The 27262-nt window shown below is 50.5% G+C and overlaps 1 protein-coding gene and 1 long non-coding RNA gene across 4 annotated transcripts in view; one reads left to right on the forward strand and one right to left on the reverse strand.

Moving 5' to 3' along the window:
• Nol4l (nucleolar protein 4 like) overlaps positions 1–27262 on the reverse strand; it is a 125423-nt gene that overhangs the window by 72102 nt on the left and 26059 nt on the right. For 2 of the 3 annotated variants that reach the window (XM_052722446.1, XM_052722447.1), the window contains exon 2: positions 3131–3286. In XM_052722446.1, coding sequence (XP_052578406.1) covers positions 3131–3286 — 156 coding nt within the window. Of the gene's footprint in view, positions 1–3130; positions 3287–13231; positions 13994–27262 lie in introns of those variants that run through there. The other variant, XM_052722448.1, reaches the window with a different exon arrangement.
• On the forward strand, positions 14201–23784 carry LOC128100371 (uncharacterized). The gene is made up of 2 exons (XR_008214780.1): positions 14201–14289; positions 19400–23784. It is a non-coding gene; the product is annotated as an uncharacterized LOC128100371 (long non-coding RNA).

Consider the following 27262-nt stretch of genomic DNA (forward strand, 5'->3'; position numbering starts at 1 on the left):
GGCCTGGAACAGCTGTTGACGACATCTGGCCTTAACTCCAAAGTGGCCTGGGTAGCCAGATCTGTGCTCTAGAAGCTGATCAGGCCTCTAGCATCCCTGGGGGGAAGAGGAAGTGAAAAGGTTCCTCAAGCCCTGATCGAGTGAGATCAGTGAAGCGCTTGGGAAAGAGCTCAGGGAACTGGAAGCAAGCTAGAACTCTCCCCGGGTTTAGCACCGTGAGATTCCTGGGATCCTTGGACCTTCAGGTCACCCTGCTTAGGAGGCTATGGTAGGGCTCCCTGCTCAAACAGGGGCTCCTTCCTGTATCATCTCATGCAAATGCCTTCTGCCTGACTCTAAAAACCCCAGGCCTTACAAGCTCATAACCTTTCCTCTCTAATTCATGGTTCTCTAATTCAGTTGCTAGAAAGACTCCTCCCTTCTACTGAAGAAATGGCCTCCTTTAGTGCCCTGAACAAGAATGCCCAGTCCCCTACTGTCTCCCAACCCCTTAAGGCACTTCAGGCTTGTAAGAATTTTAAAGTCCTTATACCTTAATAGATGGAAAATCAGATCCAGGGTTCAGTTTTGGCAAAATACACAGTGACAGATCCAAAAGCCGCTCATCCGAGGGCTTGATGAAGCCCTGCAGTACCAGGCTGTGCTTCTCCACAGCCGTCATCAGCACACGGTTTGCTCAGGGGCTCTTTCTAAGGGCAGTGGGCGGGGTGGGGTAGCTCATTTCTGCAGAGCAAGACTGAGGAGCTAGGTTGGGTGGGAGGAAATGGAAGCAGATGAAACGAGGGGATAGGACATCCAGGTACCACCTGTGCCCCAGAAACAGGAAGAGGGTAGCACAGGAAAGGTGGCAGACAGGGAAGAGAGGGAAGGGTTAGGAGGCATAGAGGGGAAGGGGGAACACTGGCTCCTTGGCCTTGAACTGCTGCAGAAAGACCCTGGCCTGCTGGGCTCAGCCTTGGCCCTGTGCTGAAATTCCACCTGTGTGTACAGCCCAGCCGGTTCCATGCCAGTCGTGTGCCAGCTCTAGGCTGGGCAGGGAAATGGGGCACATGGCAGCATATGGATCAGAAGCAATGGGCTAGCTGTCCACTTAGCCCAGGAGCATAAGGGCTGGCAAGACTGGCCCAACTCACCCTCAGCCTCTGCATGTTCCAGAGGCCACAGACCCCACCGAGGACTGCCTGTGGACAAGGCTTGGTGCTGGGCACTGAGGAGCCAGGGAAGTCACCAGATCCATATAGCCAAGCCCACATGCCTGACAGTAGCCAGTGGCTGGCTTGATAGTTTGCCTCAGGAGACCTGTGGCAAGGAAGGATGGATACTAGTCAGTTGCCGGGCTCTGCACCAGCTAGGTGACCTCAGGCAGGCTGTGGCTCTCACCTTAAAATGTGGGCTCATAGGAGTCCCTGCTTTATGCCTGTAGCCTTTACATAGATCTGACTTAGGAGGTGAGATTGGAAAGGGCCAAGGATGGACCCTGATATACGTGGAGGCCCAGCACTGTGTTAGGCTCAATAATGAGCAAACACTGCCTTCTCAATTCCACGGGGACCCTGCTGGTTCCAGACTGATGGTCCTCCCTTCTATAGCTCCATTTGGAAACACCCTCAGACTGGCTTCCTTTCTCATGGGCAGCAGGAGGGGTGGGAAGACAGTGGTGATCCTGTGGCGCTCAGGTTGGTTCCTCACTTCTCTGAGGTTCCCAGCAAAGGACCCATCCTAAAGAGAGATGGCTCAGTGGTTAAGAGCACTAGCTGTTCTTCCAGAAGACATGGGTTCAATTCCCAGCACTCATACAGCATCTTATAACTGTAACTCTAGTCTCTAATGCTGTCTTCTGGTCTCCATGGGTACTGTATTCACATGGTACACAGACTTACATGAAAAAGCAAGGAACTAAATACCCATTCAGACAAAGGAGCTCCAGAATTTTGGATTCTGAATCAGGCCATGTGGGGAAATCATACCTACACAGGCCACCCCCACTACAGCCCACGGCTATCTATCTACACAAAGTGCTTGGGACCTTCACACCTTGCGGAGGTGGGCAAGCCTGGCCCCAGAAAGATAGAACTATAGGATTCTAAAGAGAAAATCCACATGGAGAGCCTGGAAGGATACCAGCTGACTGCTACTCAGGTTCTGTGTGACCTTGGACAGGTGACTTGAGGTTCTGGGTCTGTTCGTTTAACTAGAAAATGGACCATAGTACCCTAGTCACAGGATGGCCATGAGGACTCAGCTGACAATAAAATGTCTGGCTTGTGGGCTTAGACCTGGGCATGAGCCATGGGTACAGACTCAGATGTGGGGCCAAATAGGGAGGGGGCCTTTGCCTAGCAGCTTCCTCCTGAAGGTTGGGGCCACTGCTCTTTCTACAGCCCCGTTTTCCCACTCCCTGCTGTGTGATATTTCTCCAGAGAGCCATTCCATTGCCTCCTGCCCTCCTCAAGGTAGCCAGTATACATGCTGCCTTCTCCATGAAGCCCCCCAGGCTTAGCACTAAATGTCCAGGGCTAGGAGTATGGTTGCTGAGCCCCCCAGGTATGGGGTTCTTGCTCTCTCAAAGCTGGTCTTGGAGGCATTTCTCTTTTTGTGTTTATCTCTTTGCCTTCAGTCTCTCTGGCCCAAAATTGTGACCTCCTGAAGGTAGGAGGCAGTTCTCAGACCCAGAGCCTCTGGGAACTCACAGGACTGGCTTATAGTGTGTGGTAATCTGGCTAAGCTCACACACAGGAGGCATCTAGGGCAAGCTGGCAAGCAGTCCATGCCATGCTGTGGAAGCACTGGCCCCTGCGATTCTTATTATCTGTGCTCCCCCAGCAGGCTATAAGAGGCTGAAACTGGGGAAGGAGGGTTTCCTCCCTGCCCTGCCCAGCCCCTCTCCTTCTCTCCCTCTCCCTCTCCTTCCTCAACCTGCTTCTCCTTTGTGCTCTGACCGCAGAGCCCGCCCCTCACCCTGTGAGCCATCTCTGGCTGCCATGCCCTTGCCCCATGCCCCCCTGGATCCCCAAAGGCCGCTTCATCACGCCTCAGCTCCCTGCCCCGCCTCCCCGCCCAACATGTGCGGAGCCCATGGCCTCCTGCCAAGGCCTGGGGCTGCCAGCGGAGGCAGAGACAGAAATCTCACCGCTCGGTAGGTTTTCTTCTGCCCAGCGTGCTTGGGGGCTTTGCCTGGCTCTGCAGAGCTCTCCACGTGCATCGAGTAAATGATGTCAAAGAAATCTTCCACCACAGCAACCCGCTTCAGAGAGATGCCCTCGGGCTCCGACAGGCCATCTGCCCCCTGCGACAGGGTGGACAAGCCATGTTAGTGTCAGGGCTGATGAGGGGTGAGAGCTGGGCCCTGAGGCCAGGCCACAGGTCAGGGGAGGGGGGCAGGGACTTTGCTGCTCCCTGGCCCAGCATGGCCTCCAACAGTCTGGTTAGGGGCTGGGGAGAAGAGGGAGCCCACTGGATCTGGGGAGAGGGTACCGAAGTCAGGGTGGCTGAGGGGGCTACTAAGTCTACCAGCAACAATGGGCAGAGAAACAAGACAACACAAGTACAAATTAGGAAACCAAGAGACTCAGTGTTCACAATTCAGACAGACTGTGCCAGACTCCCAGAGAGCTCTCAAATCACACGCTGTGCCAAGACCATCCTAGAAGTCTCTGGGGAGGGGGAGTGCTAATAGATGCGGGCCCCATCAGGAGCTTGCCAATTAGCAGTAACCTTTCACTGTGGTCCCGGGTTGGGGTCCCAGGGGACCAGCTCCCATCACCTGGGTGGCTCCTGCCTTCGTCCAGGCCTTTCTGAAAAGCTTTTCACCGCTTTCCTCCCTCCCCACTCCAGCAGCTGAACGCCAGCCACAGCACCCAGGCTCTTTGTGTGGGGAGATGTACAGAAAAGCAGGCTGGAGGCCATGTGGATGTGGCAGGGCTGGGAGCCTGATGGCTATGGGCCTCAAGCCTCTTATCAGGCTGGCCTGAGTGCTGTGAGCCGGCCCAACAAGGTATGCCAAGGTGGAGACTGAGCTCTTTGCAGCAAAGAGGTGTGGGAGGCACCTGCACACACACGCGCGCGCACGCACACACACACACACACACACACACACACACACACACACACACACACCGCCACACCACCTCTCCACCACACCCCTGGGGAGGGAAGCTATAGGAAGACTGCCTGCAGGGCACAAGTTCTAGGCAAGGCCAGTGTGCCATGAAGGTGTCTTCTGGTCCACAGAATACAAGGTACACCTGGGGACCCCGGCTCTCAGCCATCACCTCCCTATGGGAAGATTGGGAAGGCTCTAGGTGGCTTCACAGATCAACAACAAATAGCGTGGAAGGGTTGGATGATGCACCCAAAGACACAACTCCAAGACAATCCTTCCCAGAGGATGCAGGCTTAAGGAGAGCAGCCCTGTGGAGGTGTGGAATTCATCTGCCGGCTCATACCAAAAAAACGCCTGGCACACGGTAGGTGATTGATAAACAACTACTGTTAAGCAGGTGATTGGCTAGCAGCAGCAGAGAAATGTGGTTTGGACACACTCTAGCCCACCACGATGTGTGGCCTTGACTATCTTGCATCTTTGAGCCCCATGCCCTTCACCTATAAAAAGGGAAGAAAATGCCAGGCGGTGGTGGCACACGCCTTTAATCCCAGCACTGGGAGGCAGAGCCAGGCGGATCTCTGTGAGTTTGAGGCCAGCCTGGGCTACCAAGTGAGTTCCAGGAAAGGCGCAAAACTACAGAGAGAAACCCTGTCTCGAAAAACCAAAAAAAAAAAAAAAAAAAAAAAAAAAAAAAAAAAAAAAAGGAAGAATGCAGCCGGGCGGTGGGGTGGTGGTGGTGGTGGTGGTGGTGGTGGTGGTGGTGGTGGTGGTGGTGCACGCCTTTAATCCCAGCACTCGGGAGGCAGAGCCAGGCGGATCTCTGTGAGTTCGAGGCCAGCCTGGTCTACAGAGTGAGATCCAGGAAAGGTGCAAAGCTACACAGAGAAACCCTGTCTCGGAAAAAAAAAAAAAAAAAAAAAAAAAAGGGAAGAAAGCACTCCATTACCTACAAACTTCTATGAGGGAGGACAAAATGAGATACAGCGCAGCACTTTGTGCCAAGCCTGGGAGGCAGGACTATTTTCACAAACACTGTTGTTAAGAAATGCTTTAGAGGGCTGGAGAGATGGCTCAGAGGTTAAGAGCACTGGCAGTTCTTTCTGAGGTCCTGAGTTCAATTTCCAGCAACCACATGGTGGCTTGCAACCATCTGTAATTTGATCTGGTGCCCTCTTCTGATGTGTAGGCAGAATACTGTATACATAATAAATAAATCTTTAAAAAAAAAAAAAGAAATGCTTTAGAATGAGTGTGGTGGTGCATGTCTTCATGTATATCTCTGTTGATTTGTGGCCAGCCTGGTTGACAGCAAGTTAGACCTCCAGGGCTACATAAAGAAAAGAGGCCAAGTTTCTGAGTATATGACGGCGCTCAACACCAGAACACTACAACTCTGGGAGCTTGTGATGGTTGGAACCTGCCTGGGAACAGGACGGGCACAGATAGCTTAGGCCCTCAGACTTCGTAGCTGAAGAATACAGGCCTTAGCAGCATGCAACAGACAGACTTGGGTTTTACCCTTGGCTTTCCAGACAGACATGCAGTGATGGTAGAACAGGAAAGTCTTTCTGCCACTGGCCTGCTTGAGGCATCTGTGGTGTGGGCTGCTGAACCCTAGAACTCCTGGGCAATATCTCTGGGTTATGGCCTCACCTGCTTGATACAACTCTCTTGCCAGTCAGGACCTATTTCATGGGGACTTATTAAACAGCAGGCATCTGTGTAAGCACATATGTGTGTGTACAATGCATGGGTGCAGGAAAGCTGCATGCCAGCCCACCATCACTGCTCTGCAACTGTGGGCAAACTTCCAGCTTCCCTGGTGGTCACTTACGAGATGAGCTATGAAATTACACATCTTTTCAGGTTCATATTTGCCAGGACTTACTTTTCCTTCCTTCTCAGGGGAACCCAGCCCTCTGAAGACAGTCCTAAACTGTCTTTGCAGGCTCAACAATGGCCAGCTTGTTCATGAGCTGACTGGTAACTACCAGCATTTGGAGGATCTTCAAATATTGCCCTGAACAACTGAGACAAGTCAAATATTGTGACAGTCAGTTATAAAACAATGTTAGGTTTTGGTTTTTTTGTTTGTTTGTTTGTTTTTTTTGGTTTTTCGAGACAGGGTTTCTCTGTGTAGCTTTGCGCCTTTCCTGGAACTCGCTTTGGAGACCAGGCTGGCCTGGAACTCACAGAGATCCGCCTGGCTCTGCCTCCCGAGTGCTGGGATTAAAGGCGTGCGCCACCACCGCCCGGCAGCTTTTTGTTTTTTGAGACAAGGTCTCATGTAGCCCAAGCTGGCCTCCTTGTGTAGCCGGCACTGGCCTTGAACTTCTGATCCTTTGTTGTTGTTGTTCATTTTTTGTTTTTTTTCTGAAACAGGGTTTCTCTGTATAACAGCCTTGGCTGTCCTGGAACTCACTCTGTAGACCAGGCTGGCCTTGAACACAGAGATTTTTTTTTTTTAAGTTTTATTTTTATTTTCTGTGTACAGGGTTATTTATTTATTTATTTATTTATTTATTTATTTATTTATTTATTTTGTCTGCATGTATATATGTGCACCACATGTGTGAAAAGGGTGTCAGATACCCTGGAACTGGAATTACAGACAGTTGTGAGCTGTCACATTTGCTGGGAATTGAACCCACATCCTCTGGAAGGATAGGCAGTGCTCTTAATCACTGAGCTGTCTCTCTAGCCCCCGTTTCCACTTCTAAAGTGCTGGGGTTACTAGTGTGTGCTACAAGCCCAAGCTCAGCTATAGTGAATTTCTTTAAAAGCCATTGCTGGGTGCGGTGGCACAAGCCTTTAATCCAGCATTTAGATAGCAGGGGGCAGGTGGATCTCTGTGAGTCTGAGGCTAGCCAGGACTACATAACGAGTCCCAGACCAGTCAGGGATACACTGTTATACCAAGTCTCAAAGCAAACACAAGCAAACAAAAACCCAACTTATTTATGTGTATGGATGTTTTGCCTGTTTGTATGTATGTGCACCCTGTGCATGCCTGATGTCCACTGAGGCCAAAAGAGGACACTGGATCACCTGGAACTAGAGTTACAGTCAATTGTAAGCCACAATGCCAATGCTGCTAACTAAACCCAGGTACTTTGCAAAAGCAGCCAGTGAGCCATCTCTCCAGCCTCCTCTAAATAATACACCTTTTTAAAAAAAGATTCATTTATGCATAGGAGAGCTCTATGTTGCATGTATGCCTGGATGACAGAGAAGGCATCAAATCCCATTACAGATGGTTCTGAGCCACCATGTGGTTGCTGGGAATTGAACTCAGGACCTCTGGAAGAGCAGCCAGTGCTCTCAACCACTAAGCCATTTCTCCAGGCCCCTGGAAAACACTTAAAAAAAAAAAAAGATTTATTAATTTATTATGCATACAGTATTCTGCCTGCATGTGTCCCTACAGGCCAGAAGAGGGCTCCAGATCTCATTACAGATGGTTCTGAGCCACCATGTGGTTGCTGGGAATTGAACTCAGGACCTCTGGAAGAGCCTGGAAGAGCAGTCGGTGCTCTTAACCACTGAGCCAACTCTCCAGCCCATTGAAAACATTTTTAACTAGAGGTTTATGATGGCAAAAATAAATGAACTTCAAGAATAAATACAACTGAGTTTTTGGTCCTCAGTCTAGATGTGGTTATGCAGGTGTGCACAGTTATTAAAAAGTCTACTAAGAACACTAGTGACCTATGTTGTCTTCTATAGAGCTCTTAAACTTTAACTTGTTATTTTGCTGTTGTTGTTTTTTTTTTTTTTTTTTTTTTTTTTAAAAGATTTATTTATTAATTATGTATACAATGTTCTGCCTGCGTGTACGCCTGCAGGCCAGAAGAGGGCACCAGATCTCATTACAGATGGTTGTGAGCCACCATGTGGTTGCTGGGAATTGAACTCAGGACCTCTGGAAGAACAGCCAGTGCTCTTAACCGCTGAGCCATCTCTCCAGCCCATGTTGTTGTTTTAAGATGGAGCATTTGCGGGCCTGGAACTCACTATGTAGACCAGGGTGGCTCACAAAGATCCACCTACCTTTGTCTGCTGGGTGCTGGTATTAAAAGTGTGTGCCCCTGCGTCCAGCTCGAAATTTAATTTTGAAAAAGTATCAATTTTCAGGCTGTGTGGATAGCTCCAGGGCTAAAAACTCTTGCTGCACAGCACAGGGACTAGAGTTTGAATCCCCAGAACCCACCTAAAATGCTGAGCACAGTCATCCAAATGCCTGAGGCCCAGTGCTGTTGGTATCGGGGAGACAGGAGGACCTCTGGGGCTTGCTGGTCACCAGCCTGGCCTCTCACCAGTTCAGAGACCCTGGGTGGCTCATTTTACTTTTTCAGTTTTGTTTTTTGTTTTGTTGTTGTTGTTATTCAAGACAGGGTTTTTCTATGTAGACCTGGCTGTCCTGGAACTCACTCTGTAGACCAGGCTGGCCTCAAACTCAGAGATCCACCTGCCTCTGCCTTCCAAGTGCATGTGCCACCACCGCCTGACTCCCTTTCACTGGTTGATATTGTTTTCTCCTCTGGAAGATGGGCCTGTCCTGACTGAATGTTCTAAGGATTGAGTGAGAATGTGTGTGAAGGGATATGTGCGCCTGGGGACATCGTTCACAGATAAAGTGTTTGCTTGTAAGCAGGAAGACCAGGGTTCAGATCCATGTAAACACAAGGAAGCTGACAAAGGAGACTAGAGCGAGGTCTAGGTCTGACTGAGAGACCCTGCCTGAAAAAATAAGCTTTCCACTCCAGCACCAGGGAGGCAGAAACAGACAGATCTGAGTTCCAGACCAGCTTGGTCTACAGAGTGAGATCTCCAAACAATAAGTCAAATGAAGACAGAACAGTGATGAGTAAGAATTCCAACATCAGCCTCAGTCTTCCATATGCACATACATGCAAATATGCATGCACACCTGCACACATATATGAAAAAGAAATGGGGGTAAGTCTGTGTGAGGCATTTGGCACATTACACTTGGTAAATGTTCATCTCCTCCCTCTGGACTCACTGAGCCTGAACACTTTGTGTTTAGGAATCTGCTTTTCTCACTCTGATCTAGTCAGCTACAAACTGGATCCCATAAGGTAATATCCACATTCAGGAGAGATGCATAGTCTTATTTAATTTAATTTAATTTAATTCTTAAATAATATGTTAAGGCTGTCCTCAAACTTGGACAGGTTAAGTTTTTCCTGAGTTCAAAATATAACTAATAGTTGTCAGGTGTAGTGGTACACACAGGCAGAGGCAGGTGTATCTATCTCTGTGAATTTTTCTTAAGATTTATTTATTTATTATGTGTTTTGCTGCATGTATATACTACCTATCTGTCTGTATGTATGTATGTTCCAGGCCAGCCAGAACTACAAAGTGAAACCTTGTCTCAAAAAACAAACACACAAAGCCGGGCAGTGGTGGCGCACGCCTTTAATCCCAGCACTCGGGAGGCAGAGCCAGGCGGATCTCTGTGAGTTCGAGGCCAGCCTGGGCTACCAAGTGAGTCCCAGAAAAGGCGCAAAGCTACACAGAGAAACCCTGTCTCGAAAAACCAAAAAAAAAAAAAAAAAAAAAAAAAAACAAACACACAAACAAAAAACTCCCAAAATGAATGTACCTAGATACAAGAGCAAAATATATTACCCAGTGCCTGTTCTGCCCCTGGCCTAGCCTCCCACCTCTATTCTTAGGCACACTTGGTTAAGCAGTGGCTTTGCACCTGGTCCAGTGTGACAAGAAAATTATCCCAGGGAAACTTCAAGGGAGCATTTATCAGTAACTACCTCTTTAAAAATTGATTGCTTGGCCGGGCATGGTGACCCACACCTGTAATCCCAGCACTTGGGAGGCTGAAGGAGGAGTTCAAGGCCAAGTCCAGCCTGGGCTATATAGAGAGTTCCAGACCAGACTGGGGGCCATACAGGAAGACCTTGTCAAAAAAAAAAAAAAAAAAAGATTGATTTCTTATTTTCAACCTTGGGTCCTGTCTCTAGCAGGGAAAGGCTTGTAACAAACAGAACTCAGACCACACAAGGTTTGCAGAGGCATACATTGATAGCCCTCTAGTGAGCTGTGGCCACCTGGAGGTTGTGTGCTTAACACCCTAAAGGAAGAACACCAGAATGTCTGTCTGGCCTTCAACAAGAGCCCCAGGAAGATGGTAACAAAGAGATCTGGCAGCAGTCACAGGCCCTGCATCCATGAAGGTAATGACCTTTATGGTAAATGCTGCAGGAGGGGCATGCCTTCCCTAGCTGGGAATGCAGACAGAAATATGAGAGAGCTGCTAATTAAAAGAACACAAAGTGTCTTCCTGAAAGCCTTGGGAACCTTGTCCACCCCCCATCCCTGCCCTGTACTGACCATTTTGAGTCCAGGGCCTTGTACCCACCAGGCAAGCACTCTGCCGCTGAACAGCATCTCCAGACCTCTCCTTAGCCTTGGGATGCCCCAGCCAACCCACTTCTGCCTGGTACCCAAGCCAGTATCATTTAATCCCCTGCTTTAAACAAGCTGCACACTGTATTGACAAAGGAAGTTCATTGTACTTAGGGGACTGAATCAGAGAGGACCTGGACTCTCCTAATGATCCAGCTTTCAGAAATGCTACGTGGGAATGATGGAAAGAAACTCTATAGCATTTCATAGGGAAGGACATGAAAAATACCAGGTCAATGGGAGTTTTTTCTCTGTAGGGAAGAACATTGCCATGGTAACATACTCCAGAACCATCCAACTCCAGAACAACCAACCAGACCCAAACTAACCTAACTGGACATGGCATTCATTTTTAAAACTGTAGAGCTACTAACTTTCTTAGACGTTGCCAACGCCCTTAAAGCTAGCCCATCTGAATTCTGATCCAAAAGCTGGGTTGCACACAACTGAAGCAATCTCAAAATGTCTACTTTACATGTAACTGATATTTCAGAATATGTAGAACTCTGGTCCTCCGAGTGTGGGTCCTACATAAGCAGCATTAGAATTATATGAGTGCTGAGCGGTGGTGGCCCACATCTTTAACCCCAGCACTCAGGAGGCAGAGGAAGGTCAATCTCTGAGTTTGAGGCCAGCCTGGTCTACAGAGTGAGTTCCAGGACAGCCAGGACTACACAAAAGAAAGCCCATCTTGAAAAACAAAAACAAATAAACAAAAGTTTAAAAAGTGGCGGAGTTGGAGAGATGTCTCAGTGGCAAAGGCTGTTCTTCCAGAGGACCTGGGTTTAATTCCAAGCATCCACATGGTTCATACACAAGCATCCACCAACTGTCTGTGACTTCAGTTCCAGGGGATCCAACACCCTCACACAGACATACATGTAAGCAAAACATCAATGCACATAAAATATATAAAAAAGAATCATATGAGCAGTTCTTAAAAAAAATGGGTGTTTAGGGGCTGGGGATATGGATTGGTAGGTAGAGTGCTCGTCTAGCATGCATGAAGTCCTGGGTTCAATCCCTGGTACCACATAAACTGTACATGGTAACTTACACCCATGATACCAGCACTTACAGAGTGCAGGCAGGAGCATCAGAAGTTCAAGCCATTTTTTTTTTTTAACTGTATAGGGAGCTCAAAACCAGCCTAGGGTACATGAGACTCTGCCTCCAAAAACAAACAAACAAACAAAATGCATATTTTCCATGGTCTACTTCAGCCTACCAAGTCTGATGTTTTAAAATTCAAGAAATCTGCCCAGAGACTTACTGTGGATCACAGGTGCACGGACAGGGACGCCTCACCCCCCCCACCCCCACCCCCCCCACCCCCCCCACCCCCCACCCCCCCGCAAGCCTGACCCTGCACTTTGACTTCCTGCCAAAGTTACTTTAGGAGGGATTGGATTCCTCAGTTTTTTCAAGTGACCAGAATACTCATCAAAAGGAGACTGTTATATACAGGGTTGAAGACCAATGAGAGGAACCAGGGCATCTTGGCAGGCCATTAGGCTCCTGCCAGGTGGCCTCATGGCAATCCTTGGGAGTATCCCTTGGGTCAAGCCCTCAGACGGAATCCTGTCCATCTCCTACAGAAGCCAACTGAAGGGACCCCTGGCCTTGATAGCAAGCACAGTCCAATTCCTAATGGAAGTCATCATCTCTGCAACTTTGACGTTGCTGGCTGGTAACAAGTTACATACTTATCAAGGTGAGAACACTGTTTCAAGCCACGGGACACCTTTTAGCATAGCTTCATCACTATAAGAGGGAACTATGCTTCCCAGCCACAAGGAGGCCGTGGTTGAGAGGATGTCCTTAAAATATGCGCTCTTGGTGCATTCCAGATCCAACTCTTAACGAGGCATGAAAATCAACGGGATTGCTGCTACAGGACGGCATCAGTCAGCAGAACACACCCCAGGGGACAAACCTTTGGCTTCCACTTGTGTGGGAGTTTGGGACTTCAGGGGGTTGATTGCGCAGGCAAACTCAATGATGCTGCTCCATCCCATCTAGGCCAGCCAGAAAAGAGGCTGAGAACACAGCAAAAGGCACTGGGCGTGCTCCTCCCAGGCACTGACAGGGCTTGTTCCCCGCTTTAATCAATGTGGCCAGGACTTGAGTTTGGGAAGTTTCAGGATAAGGGAGTCTTATTCCAACCCCTGAGCAGAGCTAAAGGAAGAACCTAAGGGGGGGAGTTAGCCCCTGCAGAGGAGCCACAGAGGGGTAGGAAGAGGTGGAGAGATCTTAAAACCACAGAAAATTGAGATATGGAAAAGCAGACCGAAAGAGCATCACCCCAACCTCTGAAAGTCTCTCCCAGAGTCCCAGGAGAAGCTGGTGATGGCTTGTAAGGTTGCAATCAGATGGCCAAGGAGGGCCCTGCTCAAATACAAGGACAGTGTTTTTATTTCTCTTGACTCTAAATATTACCTAACTGAAAACAAGCAATCCCTTCAAAAAAAAAAAAGGCTCACACTGGAATTCTCTGGCCCCCAGTGCCACTGAGCTCTTCAGACCTGGAGGGGGCAGTGGGAGGAACCCCTCCCCACACCCATAAATAAATGCATAAGCAAGGCACTGAGGACTCAATGTAGCACCTGCCTCTTATCCACCCTTGTGCTCAATCTCCAACTGTTAGTGCGGAGCACTGCCATCGAGTCGCACCTGCCATCTGGAACAGCCTCACATATTCCAAGACCTCCTTTCTGCTTCGCTGAACCTCTATCTTCTTTCAAATCACGCCGAGGACCAACATGCACGCCCGGGCCCACAGAGAAAGTGCCTGGGATGGACCCCGAAGCCACAGCGAGGTGCCACATCCTTCAAGCTGCTCCCAGGAGCCTTTTCCTTTTCTGCTCTTCTTTTTCTTTCTTTTGGCTTTAACTCTGGGGTTCCTGACAGGGTAGGGGAAAGGGAGGGAGTGCAGCGGGCTAAGGCAACCCTTTTGGGAAAGAGAAGGGCGGGGGAAGTAAGTGCCAGGCGGGGATGAAGCCTCCCTTGAGAGATACTGCAGGGTCAGGGACCGGCCTGATCTGAGCGGTAAGAGTGCTCCTAGAAGTGAGTCAGAGCCTGAAGGCAATCCAGCCCTGCCCTCAGACGAGGAGGGGCTGCGCCTCAGTTTCCTCAAGCGCGAAAGGACACCAAGTGCGCCATGGCTTTCACCACCTCACAGGAGGGCTGCGGGAACCCGGAACGAAGCACAAACATGCCTGCCCTCTTGAGACATTTCATAAATGACCGCTGTCGTCACCACTGCAGGAGGGGCGCCCTCTGAGACTCTGGGGTCCCGCCTCCCTCGGGGACCGGACCTCTGAACGGGTTCTAGGTAGAAGGAGGAGGCTCTGAGCCCGACAGGTCCCTCCGGACCTAAGCTGGAGGCCCGGGTGCGCTAACGAGCAGGGGGCCCCAGGTGCGGGCCCCACCCCGGGCTGGGGGACCGAGGGGGAGGGGCGCGTCCCGCGCGCTAATGACTGTTGACAGCGCGCGCAGGGGCCGGCGGGCCGCGCGCGCCGCTGACAGCTGCTTGGGCGGGATGAGGGGCAGGGGTGAGACCGCTCGCACTCCCCACGGCGCACGCGCGTGCGCTCCCGGAGGGAAGGGGCGGGGAAGACAGGCGCGCGCGCGCGCGCGCGGGCGGGGGCGAGTACGCGCGCGGGCGTGGACCGGGCCCGGGTTCCGAGGGCCTGCTGGAGCGGCTCGTGCGGCTCCTCGCGGGCAGGCAGGTAATGAGAGTAACCATGGCAACCCACCAGAGGAAGTGTATTCTGCAGGAGACGTTAATCCCCTCTCCCCGGAGCTGGGACAGCCTGACTTTCCATTCTCACACAGTAATTAGATACCAGCTGTCAGTGCAGGGGGGACGGCTCCGCGGCTGCTGCCCGGCTGGGAAGGGGGTGCACAAAGGGGTAGGGGGACGCGGGGAGGGGGGCGTTAAAGACACAGGGACGCTTTGCGGCCGTGCGCCCCGGGCACCCGCTTCTTGGCGCATGCCCGCGTACCTGGAGACCCCGCCCGCTCGGGGGCCCCGCCCATCCCACGCGCACCTGCTGCGCGCGCCCGTCCACCTTCTCCCTCCCTGCTCCTGCCCCGCCTCCTCGCTCTCGGCACACCTGCCCTGCTCCGCCCTCCACCCCGACGCTGCCCACCTGTCCTTTGTGCGAGGCGGTACCACTGGATCCTTCAGGGACTGCCCGCTATGTGCCAGGCGCCGTGCCAACCCTGAGCTCGCGCAGTCCTCCCAGACCCTCCGAGGTAAGCGCCTCGCTGCTCCTCTCCCAAGGCTCAGCGGGGTGTGGCCGTTTGCCCAGGGTCATGCAGACTTGAACACCCATCCTGATGGCTCCCATTTGGCCACGGAGCCTCAATGCCTTCCCTTCACGTTCACATCTGTTACAACCCTGGGACTTCTCAACTGCTCTGGGGGGGACAAAACAATCACACTGGTGGCTGGCATCGTGATGCACCTACTATGTGCCAAACGTTCGCTGCCTCATTTCCCCTTCCAGCAACCCTGGAAATTTATTACTCTCCTCTTACAGGTGAGGAAAGAGATGCAGGAAACTGACGGTGGCCTTCAAGCCCAGGCAGCCCTACTCCAGGCTCCATGCCCCAGCTACTGTACTGGGATCTATTAACCCACCTCTGGATTTGAGGTGGCTGCAATCCGGCTCACGTCTTTCCCCTGTTTCTCCTGGCTCAGCTTACTCAGTCCTGTCCCCAGCATTGTTACAAGTCACCTCTCCTAGTCCCTGAAAAATCCAGGAAGCTTCTAGGCCTGAAGCCACTGTTCCTAATTGATGTTCAGCTTTCCAGAAACCCTAGGTCTCAGCATAGACAGCCACTTGGAAGTCATTCCCTTGTCTCCCAGATAGAAAAACTAAGACAAACCAAGGCAGGAAGCTGGCCCACGGCGTGATGGAACCTTGGGAAAGAGGTCAGTCCCCTCAGACTCAGTTGGACCCAGAGCCTCCCACCCCACAATAAGGGGGGCATGCCAAGGAAAGGCAGGAAGTACAGATAAGCAGAGCCAGCTCTTGGGACCCAATGGCGGCGAGTGTCTGGGGCAGGAGGACGCTATTTGATCCCTTCCCCACTGCCCTGACCATGACCTCTTCTCTCTCTCTCTCTCTCTCTCATCCATGATGGACAAGGCAGCCAGCACCCTGGGCTGTGGCAGAGAACCCAGTGTTCCCCAACTGGGCTTCTTTCCAGTGTGAAAAAGGTGGGGGGGAGGCTAGGCCCAGGGCTTTAGGGACAGGGGTACCCCTAGGGCAGCCCCACCCTATAGGGCCTTGGCTCAGCAGCTCCAGCTCAGGGTTTCCTGCCTCCTCTCTCCCCATCTCTCAGTAGCAGAGCAGCCTAAATTTGGCTCGAGGAGGGAATGGGGGAGGTGGCAGCAGGCGGGTGCTATCAGAGGCCAGGGCGTAGCTCCCGTCTAGCCGGCTGGCATTTTTGCTGTCTGGAGGAGGGCAGGGGGGCCTCCGGCAGGCAGCCCTCTCCCGGAAAGGGAGATGTTCGTACCTTCTGACACACAGAGTAATGTGCAAACGACATGCAAACTGAGTTTCAAATCAGCATCTCAGCCAGAGAACAGCTTGGTGCTGCTTTAGGGATGAGGACAGGGCCAGAAGCCTCCCTGCCAGGGGCTTGAGTCGGGGTCAGGGACACAGCTGGTCTAGGGCTGGGCCTTAGGAGAACTCTGCTTCTGACCAGTTACAAAACCCATTCCAGTGGCTGAGTACCAACCCAAGGGCAGGGCCTTGACTTTCTCTGTCTGCACTGCCAGAGCTGAGCACTCTCTGTTGCATGGTACAAGTAGCCACCCTGTTCAAGTCTGACCCTGGCTTGCCACTGGACAAGTGGGTCAACTCCTCAGTGGGGCGTCGCCTTTAGATAGCCACTGTGCTTCTAGAAGTTGGGCACAGGAAGTGGCCTGGAAAAAAACCTGTGCTTTAGAATCAAGCCTAGGTTTGGCTCAACATGTGAGGCACTCCAGTCTTACCGGCCCCTCATCTGGAAAATGGGTTCAGAACCTCATGGTCAGCTGTGATGTCCATGGGCTGGCCTTGCACCCTGTGGGCATACTACAGGTCTCCACCGACACTCATTGCTCTCTCACCAGCTCTGTCCCAGGTCCGTCTTTTCTCTGTCCCTCTGCTTGGGTTTTCTTATCTTTAGGTAGTTGTGAGCCCCTTGCTTTGGTGACCTTGGACAAGTCTGTGTTCATGAATAGACCAAAAGGGGATAATGAGAGGTGGATAATGGGCTGTGTGCGCCTTAGACTTGGTTGGTACGTGCCTGGGGCGGCTCTTCTTTCCAACCTATCACTATCCCATCCCAAGTGACCGGGAGCGGTGGGCTGGCCCTCAACACTATCGGGATGGGGAGGTGGTGGGCCCCACTTCTTGGTAACTCTGTTTAACCCTAGATAACTGCTCCCCTGCTCCCTCGGTTGGCGCTGATATGAGCTGAATCCAACTTCCTGCCACCCAAAAGCCACTTCCTGCCAAACTTGAGCTGATACCAGAAGAACTTGTTTTCTGTATACAGAGCAGTCCCTGATGGGGTTGTTTTTGCATTGGCCAGTCTACCTGGTAGGGCTGGGTGGGGGAGGATGGGAACTCTGCCCTCCTTACCTACTGCACCCACCTGTCCCGTCCTAACGCTGCTTTTGTGCTGGCCAGCCATCCCAGCCAGGTGTTCCACTGGGCCCAGACAGACAATGTTTAGGCCATGGCACACAGTCTGACCCAGCCACATACAGCCAGTCTGAGAACACTGTGTGGGGGTGAGGCCACCGGAAATGTGAGTGACTGTCAACACATGATAACAGTCATAGTTGCATACGTGAACACATGACCTCACAGTCACACAACCATATGGAGTCATGGGACAGTCTCACACACAATTAAATGCAGTCACACTCACAGTGCATGGTATCAGAACCCCCGGCTTCATCACATACACCCAAGGTGAGCAAGAGTATGTCAACAAATACTCTTTGCGGTCTGCCTGGGCAAGGCCTTGGACTAACCCTAATAAGACTAGCTGGAATAGCCCTACCACCATGCACACATTACAGATGAGTGAACCAAGTCTTAGAGAAGCAGCCCATAGAGGCCCTAACTGCTCACTGCTGTTCCAGCCAGCCCAACTGCCCCTGTCTATACACAGACTGTTTCCTCAGCCTGGAGGACCCTTCCGGCTTATTCCTTTAGGACTGTCTACTCACACAAGTCTTCTACAAAACTCAAGCAGCTCCTGTTCATTCCCTCAGAGTCTGGGTCATTCACAAAAGAGCACATCTCCCTTTGGCTTTAAGGGACAAGGAGACACGGCATTTTGTCCTGGCTTCAGCCATATTCTCTTCTGTGGCATAGAGTAGGCAGGTGCTCAGCAACTATTTCAGAACTGAAAAGACTACTAAGGACAGAGTCTGGACTGGAACCCAGGACACCTGAGGCCGGAGCTCATGTCTATGTTACTATGCTTTTCATACTGCCCAAAGACCCTTTAGCAACAGTGATGAATGAACGAATGAATGAATGACCCAAGCTCTCAAGATCCTAGGCCGGTGATCCCCAGGCTAACCTCCTTCATTTCCTGGCAGTGTGGACCTGAGCCCAGCTCCAGGCCCCTTGGATAGTGGCAGGGCTGACGGCGGCCGCCTAAGGCCGGCTGTCAGAAGCTTGTCTGGCCAGAGCCGCCAGCAGGGGAGACCAGCTGGCAGTGCAGGGTCCGTGGGCCCAGGCCTGGAATCTGAGACGCCCTCAGAGGCCCAGCCTCTCTTTGGGCCCCCACAAACTGGCCTTTGTTCCTGGGCTAGCCAAGACCGGCAGCTTGGGCTTTCTCTCTGCCTGCGGCACCCGCGCTGAGCTGGCGAGGTAAATGGGCCAGCCTCCCCTCTGTCCATGCCCAGGACGTTGCTTCAGGACTAAATGGAGATGTAATTTTCTATACAAATCCATGACAATTTAGATGGAGTGATTGTAATTGGCTTTTCAATGGAGGTTTTGTCCAGCGCTGGTGGCTAGAACTGGGTGGCCTGTTTGAGGCAGGCTCCATTTAAATGACAATAAAGCAATAATATTGAGGACTTGTACAGCGCCCAGTGCCCCTCCTGAGCCCTTGAGGAACCTCATGTTTATGGATCTGCTCCTTCCCTAGGGCTGTCTGGACAACAGGGTGCTGGGGGTCACTGTGCCTAGGAGAGGGGTGGCTGTACCTTTGGGTTTCAGGAATCAGCTGCAGAATGGCTGGGGCAGGGCCCATATCCCCAACCACCTGTTCCCTCATTCGTTACACACCCACTAGCCAGGACCTCCCAGGGCTGGAGGCTAGCCCAGGTGTTGGGGTGCTAATAACCTCCCAGGTCGGCCAGAGGGAGGACTCTGCTATGTCTCAGTATAACACAGTGTGGCAGTCATGACAGGGGCCCCAGAGAGTACAAGGCAAAGCTTGACCCTCTTGTGACTGGCTTCCTGAGTGCCTGTAGCTGAGTTTCCCAGCCCTGAGGTGGAGTGCAGTGGATGTCCCAGGGAGGATGGAATGTGTGCAAGCCCCAGCCCAGTACCTGGCATGTGAAAGGTGCTATATATAGTCATTGCCGGTACTCACTAACGGCTCCTGCTCAGCTCAGGAAGACTGGCTGGTGACCTCGGGCAGGACACATGGCTAAATCTCTTCAGACTTTCGTTGGCTTCTCTTTAAAATGGAGCTTCTAGGGGAGCTGACCCTATGGGGTTCTGAAGAGTAAGGCGAGGGCATATCCAAGCACTTAGCACAGGTCAGGCTCCAAGAATGTCCTCTCTCCTCACTGCCTCCTGTCTCCAGCAGCTTCTATGAGGACAGCACTGAGTGTGGGGACCCACGGCAAGAGGAGCAAGCTGACAGGAGCCACCGTGGGGCTGCCTCTGTTGCCTGCAGATACAATGGGAAGGAACGATCTTGGGGAGGCTGTGCGGAAGAAGACTTCACAGAGGAAGCAGCATTTGGTTGGACCGTTTTGCCAAGAGGAAGGGCGTCTACAGTGCTACCCGGAAGGTTCTGCACCATGGTCACTAGAAGGAGCGATTCTCACCTGTCGGTGAGGTGTGATGGCCACAAAGACTCTGTTGAAGTGACAGTGTTCAAGTCACTCTAGAGAGCAAGCAGCCTGGGCGAGACAGCATAGAAGCTGGTCTGGAAGCCCTGTCTTTACTGCCAGTGAAACAGGCAGCCACAGAGAAAATGTAAGCAGGTAGTGACATATCCAGATTCTTATTTTATTTTATTTATTTATTTATTTATTTGTTTGTTTGTTTGTTTGTTTGTTTATTTAAGGGCATTGCACTTTAGGTCAGAGTGACCTATGTAGCCCGGGCTGGTCTGGAACCTCTAGCAATCCTCCTGCCTCAGCCTCCCAAATGACAGGCATGAGCCAATAGACTCTTTCTGGCTGTTCATCGAGAATGGGCAATGGAGAAAGGGATAAGAGAGAAGAAGAAGGAGGCTTTAGAGCTGTGGGTGGATCACTGGCAGAAAGGCAGTGTTAGATCTGAGAAACACAGACACTGGGTAACTGTGGGGTAGATGAGAAGGCAGGAATGTGGGCTGTGATAGGGATGGGGGTGCCAGCACCAAGGGCCACGTGGCCATCGAGGTGGGAGCAGAGGCTGTATGCGGCTAGAATACAAGCAGGGGTGATGGGAAGACAGGCGAGGGCCAGCCCCTCCTGCCCACGCCAGGTCAGGACTCTGGGGCTTATTCCTGAAGGCAATGGGGCATCACATCAATTTTCTCCAGGCAGGAAAAGACCATGCTGAGATTTGCGGTTTTTGAAAGATCATTTTGGTGGCAGGGTAGAGGGTGGGAAGTGGCAGGTGGGCGAGGCTGGAAGGAGAGAGGCGGGGAGGGTGCTGGTTAGAGGGGCACTCAGAGGCCTCTGAAGCACCCAGGACATCTTCTAACTCCAAGAAAAAAACTGCTTTCTCAGCGAGGACTAAAACCAGGCCGAGTTCACACAGCAAGTCAGTGGCAGACAAGATCTCTCCTGGCCTTCTCAAGCACCCTGGTCACTGACAAAAGCCATCATGAATATTTTACTTGAACTGTCAGTCCAGAAACTACTATGTCACCAGGAGATGGCACTGTGATTGTTCCCATTTTCCAGATGAGGAACCGGAAGCTCTTCAGGGCTGTCACTCAGCTCATATAGGGACCCACAGCTGGGACTCAATCCAGGCAGCCTGACTCACTCATACAAACCAAAGAACCCTAACCAGGAGGCCACAGGCCCAATGGGGGCTATGGATATGTTTCAGGGACCTGTAGGAGTGTATTATAATTTTTTTTTCAGAGCTGAGGACCGAACCCAGGGCCTTGCACTTGCTAGGCAAGCGCTCTACCACTGAGCTAAATCCCCAACCCCTACAATTTTTAAGTTATTGCTAATATTAAAAAGTTGAAGGCTGTCTCGAAAAACCAAAAAAAAAAAAAAAAAAAGTTGAAGGATTCCACAGAAGGAGAAAGCCTGAAATTAAGACAAGATCTCTTTATGCTAGCATCCTCAGGGGTCTTGTCTATCTCCTGGTCATCTCAGAGTGACACCAGGTTCACAACAACAGCTTGGGCCTCTTCTCTGCCTCCAAACAGTCAACTGGACAGCTCTGAAAGCAAGTCTTATCCAGAGAATCTCTGTGAGACCAGGGAAAAACATGCTCTTGTCCAGCAAGCATTTGGTCCTTCCTCTCCTGTCCACAGCCCCAAGCCCTCACCACTCAGCCTGCCGCACCAAGGGCCTTCTCCAGTGTCTCTTGCTCAGGCCAGGCACCTGGAGGGATCTTGACTCTCCTCTCTTACACACCCACTTCCTGTCTGTTTTCATCTTTGAGCTCCATCCAGTATCCAAGGGTGTCCTACCACCTGCCAACCCTGGGCACCACAGGAGCCAGGGAGCAGCATGTGTTAGCGGTTCAGGGTCGGCGTCTACACTCACTCTCTGGGTCTGTTCTGTGAAAGGGCAGGGCAGGGCAACTCACTCCATTCCCGTTATCCTTCATCCTTCCATCCAGATTTGGGAGCTCAGTAAAAGCCTGGGTGATAAGATACTAGGTAAAAATTCTAATTCCTGCTGGATGTGGGGGTGCATGCCAATCCCAGATCTTGGGGGCAGAGGCAGGCAGATCTCTGTGCGATCAAGGCCAGCCTGGTCTACACAGTAAATTCCAGGTCAGCTAGAGATATGTAGTGGGACCCTGTCTCAAAAAAAAAAAAAAAAAAAAAAAAAAAAGTTTCATTTTGAATTCCCAAGTTGAAAGTATGGCTCAGAGACAAAGGCACTTGGCTAGCAATTACGAAGTCTGGTCCAGGACAGGTAGGACACAGGAAGAGAGTGTGGGTATCTGAAATGATGAGTTTGGCTTTCAGTACCCTGGGTCAGGTCAGAGTTCTGTGAGATGGCCTCACAATATCTTCTAGGGCCTGGCATAAAGCAAGTGCTCACAACTCATTTGCTGAAAGAACTAGTGATGAGCGATGAGCCCTCCAGATCCCCCAGAGAGCCTGAGCATCCATTCACTCAGAAGGCCTTGGAATTCCCAGTCAGAGACAGGACACATGCTCTACTACCAGCCACCACATGGAGCATGCACTGTGTGCCCAACACAGGCCTCAGAGCCCTGTGCTCTTCACTGTGACCCCAGGAAGCAGCAGCAACTACTTTTTATGGCTGAGTAAACTACAGGCAGGAGAGGCTAAGTGACAAAAATGGTCAAGGTCATATAGCTCATAAGTGGCAGAGCTAGAAACCAACCCGGGCTGCCTGACCCCTGACCTCTCGTTCTTCAGGATTATTCAGGCTGCTCCTCAAGAAGAAATAAGGTCTAGAGAGGGAAGACTGTTCAGGTTGCAGATGGGACATGCCGAGCAGGACTGCCAGCACCATGGTGTAGTCGGACTTTCTGTTCTGCCGCCAGCTCACAAATAACGACACAGAGACTTACTATTAATTATGAAAGCTTGGCCTTAGCTGAGGCTTGTTCCACTAGCTCTTATGACTTAAATTAACCTGCTTTTATTAGTCTAGGTTTTACCATGAGGCTTCTTACCTCTCTTTCATTCTGTATGTCCAACTCCCTCCACGTCTCGTTGGCGGCTCCCTGTGCCTCGATTATCTCCTACTTCCTCTCCCTGCCGAAAGTCCTGTACCTCCTGCCTAGCTATCGGCCGTTCAGCTCTTTATTAAATCAATCACAGCAACATACAGTATCCCACAACACCATGGCCCTTTCCGTAGCTGCTATGGATCTGACGTCAGCCAGAGCTCCAGGCTTTCAAGCTACTCTGGTGGCTCCCACAGCTCCCACAGCTCCCACCTTGGGATCAAGGCGAATCTGACATTCCTACCACCACCACCCCTGCTTGACTATGGACCCTTCATGTGAAAACACCACCACCCCAAGCAGGATGTGCCTGCTCATATAGTAGTGGCTCCGCTATTGAGAGAGACCAACAGCCTTCCAATTGGATTTAAGGCCCATTCTACAAGAAGGAGTTCCAGCCTGGTACTGTAAGCCAGAATAAAAGTCTGTGGCTGGGGAAGTCATAGGTCCCAATGGGAAAGCAACTTTTTTTTTTCCTAGATGGATGTGATATGTCTGTTAAACTTATGCCCATGGATCAATGTTGTATCAGCTCACTCATGACCATTGTGGAAGCTCCTGAGAACCGTTACTGTGACATGTGAACTACTTCTTAGCCATAGGTGGACACCTACAGTCACCCCCTCCAAGGCTCAGCGATTACTGCAAAAGAGTGGGGCAGAAAGAGGATAAGAGCCAGACAACTCAAAATAGCTTCAGGAAGTCCCTGAAACTGACCAGATCCATGAGGCCCTCCCTACCAGAGTAAGCAACAGAAACTAAGTTTCCCTCTCAGACAGAAGGAAGGAAGGTGAGCTGCAAAGAAGACTGTGAGGCCCAACCAGTTGCCTAGAAGAAGCAGAAACCAGGAAGAGGTTTAGACCAACTGAGGCACCTGGAAAGGACACTCTCCAACCTGCTGAGCTGCCTTCAGGCTGTGCAGTGTGCTCCAGGGTCCTAGCTTTGTGAGCTGTCACCCATGTTGGGGTGGGCTTTGGTGATGCAGATGTCTCTGAGTCATTTCTGCTCTTATAAGTAACCCCTCACCCATATTTCTGTAAGTAACCCCAATAAAACTCATTAGTTCACCAATTTGGACTTTAGTGGTATCTGTACTTCTGGTCTGTTGAAGTTTCCCTATCTGGGGTGAGTAGACTAGACATGTGTGTTGGGTCTCCCCAGGAAATGTTTGTCACACACCATCCTCCTGCCTGGAATATCATTGCTCGCTCAAAGCTACCCCTCCACACTCCATTCAAATGTCTTCCTCCCTGGAAGGACTCTGTCTCTCTCTCTCTATCTCCCTCCTCTTCCCCCCCCACCACACACACACACACACACACACACACACACACACACACACACACACACACACACTGCCACCATATTTTTCCTTTTATTTCTCACTGCTTTTCCAACAGGGGAAATGATGGCCATTAGTGTTCTTTGTAAGACAGGGCAGCACTCACCAGAGGAGGCTGAGGCACCAGGAAGGCAATGGCCTGCCCAAAGACGCTGCCTGAGCCAGGACTGAGCCCAGTCCTGCCTGACTTTAAGTTAGACTTCTAGGCTGGGCTGTGGCTCAGTGGTAGAGCATACTTTCTGTGCCCACATAAGTGTGATCTCTAACTCTCCAAGCACACCTGCCAATCTCATCCTTCTGGTAGTTCAGAAGTGGCCAAGGCCCTCTGAAGATACAGGGACTGAACGGGGGTGGGGGGGATGGGGGGAATGGGGGAGGGTGGAGAGTGAAGAGTCAAGAGACACACAGACCATGTGACCTTAGATCCTTGTAAGGTATACATTTTCACTCTGGCTTTCAGGATCGTTGTTTAGGGACCAAAACACGTTTGAATGTTTGATACATGGCACACAGTGATCAGCACATGGCTCACATTTTTTGTTTGTTTTGTTTTTTTGAGACAGGGTTTCTCTGTGTAGTTTTGGTGCCTGTCCTGGATCTCACTCTGTAGACCAGGCTGGCCTCGAACTCACAGAGATCCACCTGGCTCTGCCTCCTGAGTGCTGGGATTAAAGGCGTGTGCCACCGCCGCCCAGTGTAAATGGCTCACATTTTAGACAAGTTGCTGGTAGTGACAGCTGGTGCCCCATGTCAGTAGAGGGAAATATGGCATCATCATGTCCAAAAGCAGACACTCTTGGACCCAGCAAGTCTACTTCCCACTAAACTCACTAGTGTGGGTGGACATCTATATATATTTGCAGATGTTCACTGAAGTCTTGTGAAAGCAAAGTACTGGAAGGATTCTGAATGTCTATCAATGGAAAATGGGGTAAATAAATTATAGTATATCCATAAAATTGAGTATTATACAGCTATAAAAAAGAATGAGAATGTCCTTTTATGCTCTTACTTGCTCTTGTGCCAACAGTGCATAGATTTACTGCTTAGGAGAAAAACAACCTGAAGAATGTAGGGACTGGAACTCTTAGAGGAAGACAGAAATGAATCTGTGACCTTGGATTAGGCAATGGTTCCCGGATGTGACATGGACAGTACAAGCCATAGGAAAAATCAGACAAACTGAACTTCATCAAAATGTGACACTTTGTGCTTCAGTGGACACTGTTGAGAAAATAAAAGGCAGGGCTCAGGGGGACAAGGCAGGAGCTCACAAGTTCGAGGCTAGCCTGAGTGATGTATTAAGACTGCCGAACCATGGTGGTGGCACACACCTTTAATCCCAGCACTCAGGAGGCAGAGGCAAGTGGATCTCTGAGTTCAGTCAAGGCCAGCCTGGTCTACAGAGTGAGTTACAGGACAGCCTGGGCTACACAGAGAAACCCTGTCTCGAAAAACAAAAACAACAACAAAAAAAACCAAGACTCTCCTGAGAAACACACACACACACACACACAGAGAGAGAGAGAGAGAGAGAGAGAGAGAGAGAGAGAGAGAGAGAGAGAGAGAGAGAGAGAGACTGACTGACTGACTGACTGACTGACTGACTTGTCCTGTCCTTGGAATGCAGACCTGTAATCTTTGCTACTCAGGAGGCTGAGGCAAGAGGATCAAAAGTCAACAGCTACCTGGTAGGGTTGGCAGGATGACTCAGGCGGTAAAGGCACCTGCTCGCCAGACTAATGGCCTGAATTGGATCCCCAGAACCCACATGAGAACCAACTCCCACAAGTGTCCCCTTGTTCCCATCACACCTACACAAAAGAAATAGATGTTTAAAAAAAAACAAAACATTTTTTAAACCTGCCTGAGAAACTTAGTGAGATCCTGTCTTTTAAAAAAAAAGTAAAAAACCAGCTGGGGATGAACCTCTGTATCTCGGTGGTAGAATACCTGCCTAGCATGCACATGGCCCCAGTTTAATCCACAGCACCGGGAATAAGAGAAGGGAAGGGAGAAGGAAGGAGAGGGAAGGAGGAGGAGGACAAGAAGGAAGGAAGGACAGGACAACTCACAATCAGGAAGAAAATATTCATAAATGGTTTGTCTGAGAGGGATGTATATGTACCATGTGTAAATGCTCTCACAATTCAATAGTAAAATGACAATTTTTTTTAATGAGCAGAAGATGTGAGCAGACCTTCACCTAAATCAAGCATACAAATGACCAACACGCTTGTGAAAAGATGGTTAGCGTCATCAGCTACCGGCATGTCACATTAAAGCCACTGTGAGATGGCTCACTCCTGCTAGGGTGGTCTAAGCCAAATGGTAGAGAATACCAAGTGTTGTCAAGGATGCAGAGAGTTATAACCCTCAGTTATAAGTTTTTCAGGCAGGTTTAAAAAAAAATTTTTTTAACATTTATTTCTTTTGTGTCGGTGTGGATGCTAAAAGGAAATGACAAAGTCAAGTCTGGAAAAGGACCAGTTCCTTAGCTACTTGAACCTGGAGTAGCCATGTGACCTTAGCAAGTCCATTCCTAAGTGTAAAAAACCTGGAAAGTGCATGCACACTAAACTTTGCACAAGACTGTTGACAACCACATTACCCATGATAAGCAAAATATGGAAATAACTCATGTCCATCAACTGCTAACTAAAATACAGTATGTCTATGAAATGAAATATTACTTGGCAATACAAAGGACTGATACACCCTGCAACATAGAGAACCCCAAAAACACAACTGGAAGAAGTCTGTCACAAAAGAACGCCTACGCCATGACAAGGCGGCTCTACAGGCACAGAGGCAGATTAGTGGCTGACAGCCTCAGGGAGGGCCGAGAACAGCAAGGAGCGTGGCTTTAGGGGTACGGGGAGTCCTTCTGATATGATAAAATATGGTAAAAATTGACTGTGATGATGGTTCCGAATATAGTAATTTCACTTACGTGTATTTGACATGGGTGAATTGTGCAGTGTGGGACACATACATGCATGCAACTCAAAAATTGTAGACAACACATTCTGTATAAAAATAAGGCAGGGATGGCAAGATGGCCTAGTGGGTGTAGGCATTTACTGTCAAGCCTGAAGACCTGAATTTCACCCAGGGACCCACACGGCACAGAGAGAACTGGTTCTCTCAAGTTGTCCTCTGACCTCCACATGCATACCATGGCACATGTGTCCACACACATATACATGCACA

Source organism: Peromyscus californicus, unplaced genomic scaffold (genome assembly GCF_007827085.1).
Source record: "Peromyscus californicus insignis strain IS unplaced genomic scaffold, ASM782708v3 Scaffold_7__1_contigs__length_154581171, whole genome shotgun sequence".
Taxonomy (NCBI): Eukaryota; Metazoa; Chordata; class Mammalia; order Rodentia; family Cricetidae; genus Peromyscus; species Peromyscus californicus.